Genomic DNA, 9,029 nt, shown 5'->3' with positions numbered 1-9,029 from the left:
GTGGGCTAGTGACACTTGGGGGCCCGGGGCTTAAGCCTTATTAGTCCCTATGTAGATCTGTCCCTGATTATATCGTTCGGTTTAATCGGAGCAATTGTGTATAAAAGCCACTAAAATTTATAACAATAAAACTGAAAATTTATTAAACGTTCGCTACAAGAATGCCTCTTGAAACATGGCTACAATCGTATATTTAGCGATATAAAAATGATAAACAATTATTTAAAAACTCAAATTTATCAAATACATGAAAACTAAAACATTGCAAGATCTGAGTATAGAATAACATTACAATGTAAAGTCAGTAACATGTTTTTTTGAACAGTCTCTTAATAAATAAAATGAGTAATGTATAGTGTCATTACACTATACATTACTCATTGAATATAATTTGTTTATTAATTTTAATATATTTTAACGATTACCATTTAAGAATTTTTAACATTTGTAATAAAACTGGTAAAAATATTTAAATTTTGAATCCATCACCCAAAAATAAACTAATTAAATTTAACAATTTTAGTAAAGATATTTATATTATCAATAAGTAATTGATGATTTGTTCTCTCCGTATTTCATCTGCACTTGCATTTTTGTTAAAACGTTTTGCATTCGTTCCAATTCGGCTACTTTTCTTCTAAATTCTTCTAAATTTTCTTCTACGCCATAATGTGGTTCCTTTATCTGCTAAACGATCTGCACGATATGCTTCGTAAAGAAGTTTGTGAGTTACTTCTTGCAAATCTTGCATATGAGTTCTACAATCAGTATAATTAATTTTAGTAATAATTCTGAAGATATTTTAATACTTACAACAGGAACTTACATTAGCATCGATTTTAATTTGGAAAAATCGCAATGTTCGGGATTTTCAATATCCACTAAACCCCATGGATATTCTCGACCTTTAACTTTAGTACCATTCACTTCAATTGTTTGCAAAGCTGATGAAACAGCAAATGGTGTAGCTTCCTAAAAATGTAAAGAAAATTGTTTTAAACTTCAATTTTAAAGTACATAATTTAAAATTATAGACATACTAACTTTTAATTCGTTAACTAGCTGTTTATAATCTTCATCTTCGTCTGAGTCACAATCCGGAAAACTATATATTCGTATGCCATTTTCTAGTATTTCTCTCATTACCTTGAATAAAGTATAACATTTATCCACTTAACTTTATATCAAATATCACTTTATTATATAAGGCCCGGTAAAACGGCTTATTTCATTGGCTTGCTTATCCAGCTGTATTAAAGCCGTCTTATCAGGCAACCATCTCGTAACTTACTCTATCTTTCATCTTAGCGAGTTCTGCCTTAGTTAGAGCATCTGCTTTTGTAATCAGAGGTATTACATTCACTTTATTATGAAGTTGCTTCATAAAAATAATATCGATAGGTTTGAGTCCGTGTACAAATGGTGATATGCAGTAAAAACAACAATGAACTCGTGTGTCGTGTAGATTTCGTTGATGTAAAGCACTTTCATCTCTCAAGAAGCATTCAAGCTGTTCTTCAATGTATTGATTAATAGGAATAAAACTGTAAAATTGATATAATGAATTAATTTTTTACTAGCAAGAATAATTTGCCTTAGAAATAAATGGCCTACCAATCAGTGTCATCGATGGCATTACCATATCCCGGTGTATCAACGATTGTTAATCTTAATTTCACACTTTTTTCTTCGATTTCCACAGTGGATGTATTAATCGAGACAGTTTGTTCAATTTTTTCTAAAAACACAGATGTAACAGAATTGATTATATTTTTATTTTTTATAATATTCTGATTAAATTTATTCAAAGCATAAACCTTTTGCTTCTGGAACATATCTATTTGGATATAGATCAGCTAATAAGCTGTTAATCAAGGTAGACTTGCCTAATCCAGATTCACCTTTAAGAGACAATCAGAAATTTAGATTTAATAAAAATATTATGTAGACTGACGAAATAATTATAGATAATGAAATATTTCGACTACTAACCGACCACCATTAATGTGAATTCGAAACCTTTCTTTACATATTTCCTATGTGCTTGATTGGGAAGTCTATAAAATCCCAAATACTTAGACAATTCTTGTTTAGTATTCTAGAAATAAATATTTTGTTAAAACATTTTCAGAAATAATTTAATTATGCAAATTTATCAAATATTTTATTTCTCAAAACAATGATTTTTTTTCTCATTACTACGAAAGTGCTCAAGATATAATTGGGGGAGTAAAAGTAAGATTTCATTCTTTCTTAGGTTGTATTCTATTTTGCAGTTTTTTTTGGGACTGCAATTTAAAAAAAAATTGTAGACCTATAAATTCCCACTGCAGTCCGTCTGCCTGTCTTTTCTTAATCTCGAGGAGTCAGATAGATAAAAAGCGAGACAAAATGTGGAAAGGTTAAGAGCAGGAGGCCTCGGTTAACTGTATACGAAGTTCCAGTCTAAACCAGAAGTCACGTTATATTTATTCAAAAACTTCTCCCTGAAAGGAGTTAGATGACCAGCATGACTATTGTTACCAGGAAAAGTATAATGTGCAGGGGCAAGACACTACTAATTTGAGATGGAGAGCACATAATTTAAATGAAATAGATTAAAAATATGATTCAAAATTGCAACCCAGCATTATAACGATGTCACAATAAATAATTGCTCGTATGCTAATAGCGAGGTTGCGGCCGACGTTTTCAACCCGAAAACGTGTACGTCGGACGTTCAGCGCCGCCTTCCTGTGAGTATATAAGTTTGACAATGGCGTTTGGAATGCCAGTGGAATCATGCTCGACGTTCCAAACGCTATTGTCAAACTCACAGGAAGGCGGCGCTGAACGTCCGACGTACACGTTTTCGCGTTGAAAACGTCGGCCGCAACCTTTCTAATAAACGTTCTTAAATTCACAATAAATTCAGCAATTTATTTGTATTATAAAACATTTTGTACAGCTTTTGTTGTACAAATTCTTTTTTCCCCTTGGGCTTCGGGAATTTTAATTGTCAAAGGGAAAATAGATATACTTTCTTAAATTTTTCGCAAATCTAAGAGTTTTAAAAGGACTCATCTCATAATTTTGGGGGATAACTTTTATTAAAATTTTTTTGTATACTTTTCATTCATGATCAATAAGATATTTTAATTTTTTATTAGTGTGGACGCCTTCTAATAGCCATTAATTAATAACGCTAAAAATCTGTTAATTATTGTATTGCATACTAATTAATGTTGTTATTTAAGTTATTTAAGCTAATATTAATTATTTTTTTTAGCTGCAATAACTGAGTCAATAATAATACAATTTAATGATATACCTACGGTTAGGTTAAATTGTGTGACTTATACATTTCTACATTTGCTACTTTTTAAAAGTTTTCTGTTGTATTCGAAAATGTATTTATTTCACTTTCATTTATAACGATGCCTTATGGCATCGTTCATAACCTAGAAATTGGCATGTCCTCGATGATATTCCTCATTATAATAGATAACACAAATATCCACTGCCTAGGTACTGTACCTTAGGTAGATTTCGAATCCGACGACTACAGAACGATTTAAATTTTTAATAAATAATAAAAAATGCCCAGGATGTTGGACGTTGTAGGTGATTGTGCCGTAATCGACCGGAAGTTGAGGGGAGGGACCAATCTATTCGGCACCTCGCCCAACTGATGATCCCACTAGGTCCAGTATAACGCAGAATCCCGAGGAGGCAGAACCTTATACCCCGTTCACACCGAGCATTTCGATCTAGATTGTGACTAAGGTCAGAGCCTGTTCCGTGGTGCGAACGCTCTCGACCGTTTCAATCTCGACTGAAACGAGGTTCAATCGCGATCAACTGGAGAGAATTTTCGAAACTAGATCCAGTCATAAGAGAGATCCCACAATCCCACGCGCGCGAGAAAATACAGGATGGCTACGGAACACGTGTCGGGCTATCGACAGAGAAATAAAAAAGACATCTGGAGAGACGACGACATCTGTCTATTATTAGATGTACGGCAAGAAAAAGTATTTATTTCTAACCAAAATTTCAATTTTGTTTGTTGGTGTTTGTGACTTACCGCGTAGTTACGTCAGTTTTATGATCGCGTGTAATAGCCAGGTTCTTCTCCAGTGGACTGCCTGTGCGAACAGCACGACGTTCGACTAGCGACAGTCACAATCCAGATTGTAGGTAAATCGAGATCGAAGTGAATCGTGGATTGTGTGCGAACGTAGTATTAATTGCAGTCCTCAAGACTACTCACATTTGTGGAAAATCCAATTAATCATAGTTTAAAATTCGATCTCGGGTCCTCCAGAACGGCAAGCCGAAGCTTGTTCTTGTGTTCGTTGGTCATGTACTGTTCAAAAACAATGTAAATAACTTTACTTATATTATGTTTATAGTACATCATTGTTTATATACATGTTTATAAAGTTTATCTGTAAAGGATGAGAAATTAAACATCGTTTTTTCTAAAACTGGATTGAAAATTTAATGGCGCCCAGTTAACAGAAAAGAACCAAACCTTTTAATTGCCTGTTTGAAAGAACCAAGATTATAAACCAATACTTTAATTCATTAATTATTAATTACTGTTAAAATTCCAGTCTGTAGACATATAATACTAACACTTTAAATAAAAGCTTTATATTGAAAATGCCTTATTTCTTTGATGATGTTTTAGTGCTTATATATAAAACATTGTGCTAGAAATAATAATGTTTTTAATTAAACATATATTTATTTGATTATCAAAATAATATTCTGATTAATTGTAATTTATTATAACACTTTAATTATTTTTTAAATGTTATTAAAAAAGAAAAATATTTTCAATACAAACCTCTTTCAACACTTTAGAATCCATGCTTTAAATGTAAGATGTCCTTTTCGAAAAACCGTTAAATTTGAAAATAATCGAACTTAATGTGATTGGCTGAAAAATCGATTGCGTAATATGTCGTTCATCTGTAAACATTCTTAAATATTTTAATTAAAATTTTTTAGAATGTTTCAAAAATAAGCGGAATGATATTTATTGTTAACAAATAATAATAATAATATTTGTTAGAAATTTTTTTTAATATAAAAATTTTAAAAATAATATAAATGTATCTGACACCTTAACTGCTTGGTCATCCGGCCGTCGCTATTTTTTTACTAGACAAACTAGACGGTTGGATGGCAGATCGGTTAAGGTGGCAGCCTACCGCTCTGAGGGACCCGGGTTCGAATACGGACGGGCCGAAAAATCCCCAGGAATTTTTCGGGGATGGCCCGTTCGTCCCTCACCAACCGGCCGCCCCATTGTGGGACTGACAGAATCTATAATGGACTTGCTAAAAAAGGCCCTTTTAGTGCCCACAGGGCTGAAAGAGTAAAAAACTAAAAGATTTTGTATATTGCAATACAGTAGTGATTAAAATTGATTTTCAGTAACTAGCTTGATGAATTCTTAACACAAATTATTTAAATAACATAATACTTTAGTTAAAATCAATTAAATAATTTACTCAGTTTATATTTTAGTTTTTTAAAATATTAATTAAAATATATAAAATTTTTCCTAAAAATAGCTAAAACAAAAATATAAACAAAAATCCACTCGGATATAACGCTACAGTTTTCTGACGTCATTTCCGCGCGAAGTTTGTTTACACTTTGATTAATCCAGGTGGCGTAATCGTAGGCACATGAGATCTTGATCTGTGCCTCTTATTTTTACATCCAATTTCTTTTTTTTTTTTTTTGATAAGTTGATTAACTTTTATTTAGTTCTGTAGAGCTCAAGATGTCGGAAAAGCAAAGAACGAGCCCGATTAAAAACTTTTTATCTGGTGGTGTTGGTGGCATGTGTTGTGTTGCTGCTGGCCATCCTTTAGATACTATTAAGGTAATTTCGTGTTTTTAACATATAATTTAATGATTAATTAAAATGACTGGAATCTGTTCAAATGCTTATAATATTATATAAGATTAGCATTTTAAAAAAATGCAATAATTTCGAAATTGAAATGATTTAAAAGGAAAAGCACATTTTGATTTAATTAAATAATTCAAGTTAATATTTAAAAAGTGCAATTCAATATAGTTGAATATTTCTATTTTTAGAATTATCTATTTAGATTACAGGTGATTATACCATTGATAAATAGGGTAACCTAAAAATTATTGAATAAGTTATTGTGAGCAGCCGGGGTTGATCTAGACTGAACGCTTACTTTGCATGGGTCAATTAACCCAATCTTGTTGTTATAGGATGGTCTATTTGGATTGGGTTAGGATCGTTAGATTTTCATACAGTCAGGACTGACACCAGTTAAACTATTATTTCTAATCGTAGTTTAACACACGATCTAATCTATCATTAAAAATAAAGGAGGGCTTAAAATTCTATTGAGTGGGGAAGATGAGGATAAGTGATAGGATGTCCTTTTAAAGAATTTGAACTGAGTCAAATTAATGATTAAACAATAACTAATTAATAGATACAATAATAAAGAGTACAAATGAACTAAATTACTGTCAAACAAAAAGACATAACAAGAATCCAACTATTATTCGACATTAACTAAATATGTCCCTAATTTGAGAGATCAAGAGAAAGTTTACAATATCTATTATATTACCTCTTAATAACTTGTCTTATAACAATTCTGTTCTTGTGGGCAGAAGTTAGAATCTCAGGGAATTATGGCACACAAATTTATAAGAGGATACTGTATGATGTGGCTGGAGTTTGGCACGTATCCCTTATTTATACTCCCATTCTCCTCCAATGGAGGTTAAGATTTTTAGATTATTGGATATCATGATGAGTCTTTTAGTTAGTCATCTATTTAGTCATGGGAGATACAGATCTCTCTCAGAAACTGACTTTCACCACAGAAAACATTTGTTCCTGGTTCTCTTTGATTTTTAACTTTTATAAAAATATCAAAATATTATATTAACCTTTAGAATATTTTATATTAAAATATTCAGAATCTCATATTATACTGTGTTTTCAAATGAACTTACTTTCTTACAAAATGAACATATTATCAGATAAGTTTTCAGTTACATTTTTTATGAAAAAAGTTAAGAAAACTTTTTTGTGAAGAATGTAACTGAAAATTCTGACATAAAAACTGACAAAGAAACTGGAAATATATACTAAAACAACCACTTCACACCTAAGCGATAATTTCAGCAAACAAACACTAAAAGGTTTAATGTTCAAACGTTTTCGGCCATCTTTCAGAGGCCCTCGTCAGGAAAAATTGCATAGAACAGAAAAACAGCTCTATCAGGGTTAGATAGAGCTTTTTTTCTGTTCTATGCAATTTTTCCTGACGAGGGCCTCTGAAAGACGGCCAAAAACATTTGAACATTAAACCTTTTAGTGTTTGTTTGCTGAAATTATTGCTTAGGTGTGAAGTGGTTGTTTTACTGAAAATTCTGTCATAACTTGTTAGGAAAGTATAAAAACCAAAACTAGGAACACTTCAACAACTTGCGCATCAATGTTTTTACTTCCCAGCAATACTTTTTAATTAAATGAATGCTTCCTTTCTGCTTGCCTTCTTTGGGTTAACAACTAAATCAGAACACTTTGATGACTGAAAGGTTTATCGAGTGAGCCAAAACTGTTTATTAAAAGTATTGGTGGGAAGTAAAGGTGCTGATGTGTGTGTTTTTTAACTCATTAGAATTACATCAAAAACAAGATATTTTTATAACGGGTACATTTCCTGTCAAGCAGCTAAGTAAGCAAACCAATGATATAGTAAATCATTTCATATGAAACGAACTATGTTGTGATACTTTTAATTTTATCATTAATATGGATTTGTTATTCATATACAGAAAGTAAGTTTAAAAAGTATTGAGAAAGGAAAATATTGATATAACTATACAGAATTGTTAATTGGATTTAAGCAAATTGTGATATTATTTAGTTTGTTTTCTATTTGTCTTTTTTGATTTAATTTTTCTGGATGACATCAAGAAACTTAATTCTAATAAGTGCCCACTAGTATCTGAGTGGATAAAACCATCAAACACTGCTAGGTGGTCGTGGGTTCATGCAAGATTAACTGGCTGGCCATGTGAAAGTTTTCCAGGTTTTCTTCATGATAGTAATGCCTAAATACAGGCCAGCTTCACATAAAAGTCTCCATGGAGGTCTTTCCTTTCACATATAGCCCATGTGTCGCATTGCCGTAACAAAATAAATCAAACTAATTCTAATAATTTTTCTATAAACTCACTATTTACAAGGATATACTTCCCACATAGTTTATAGGCATTCTGATAATATTCTTAAAATGGATTTTACCACATATATTTTTGAAATTTATGATTAATAACACTGGATATAAAAATTACTACGGGTACTATATACAACGGGTGCTATATAAACCCAGGCAAAGCTGCATGTAACAATTAATTTAATGTGATGTGTACTATATAAACTGGGCAAAGCTCAGTGTAACAAGCTAGTTTATCAAATATTCTAAACTATGATTACCACAATGATTTAAAGCTTAGCTATTTAATTATATCTGGAATATATCCAAATCTTTAATGTTTACAACAAGCAGATCTGGTTTTTTGTAACCTTTAAAGAGGAAAAAAAATACAAAATTTTTTTTATAATGAGAAAAGAAATTACAACAAACTACATGTTGAAAAAGTTTACTTGTACCACAAGCATCACAAAATCCAGAAAAATAACAATATTTTTATTAAGTAACTATCTGACACATGTAATTTTTCAGTTACTGGAAATGAAAAAAAGATATACAAGTATAAAATATAAACTGTTACATTTTTATTTAATACTAGCTGCAAGATCCCGCTTCGCTGGGTTTTTATTTGTATGTAATATAGTTTTTTTTTTATATATATAAAAGACTGTTTTTCTAAGTAATCTAGAATCTAGCTGCAAGGACCCGCTTCGCTGGGCAAAAAGTAACGATAGTGAAGATTAAGATAATTACGTTATAGCTAATCTTACCCGTTTTCACAGAATGCAAGAATTAGGTCCCCCGTTT

General features: G+C 31.3%; 1 protein-coding gene and 1 pseudogene across 1 annotated transcript in view; one reads left to right on the top strand and one right to left on the bottom strand.

The window, feature by feature from the left end:
- Nucleotides 1-138: 138 nt before the first annotated feature.
- Nucleotides 139-4,953, bottom strand: LOC111628104 (annotated as a pseudogene).
- An 805-nt stretch (nucleotides 4,954-5,758) lies between these two features.
- LOC111628105 (mitochondrial carnitine/acylcarnitine carrier protein-like) overlaps nucleotides 5,759-9,029 on the top strand; it is a 43,882-nt gene continuing 40,611 nt past the window's right edge. Inside the window, exon 1 of the mRNA XM_023371827.1 lies at nucleotides 5,759-5,884. Coding sequence (XP_023227595.1) covers nucleotides 5,783-5,884 — 102 coding nt within the window. The 5' untranslated portion in view covers nucleotides 5,759-5,782. The remainder of the gene's footprint in view (nucleotides 5,885-9,029) is intronic.

The sequence above is a fragment of the Centruroides sculpturatus genome, unplaced genomic scaffold, assembly GCF_000671375.1.
Source record: "Centruroides sculpturatus isolate CEXI.00-Female unplaced genomic scaffold, Cexi_2.0 scaffold430, whole genome shotgun sequence".
Classification (NCBI taxonomy): Eukaryota; Metazoa; Arthropoda; class Arachnida; order Scorpiones; family Buthidae; genus Centruroides; species Centruroides sculpturatus.
The sequence above is the reverse complement of the archived record's forward strand: the minus strand, read 5'-3'. Positions and strand labels throughout refer to the sequence as shown.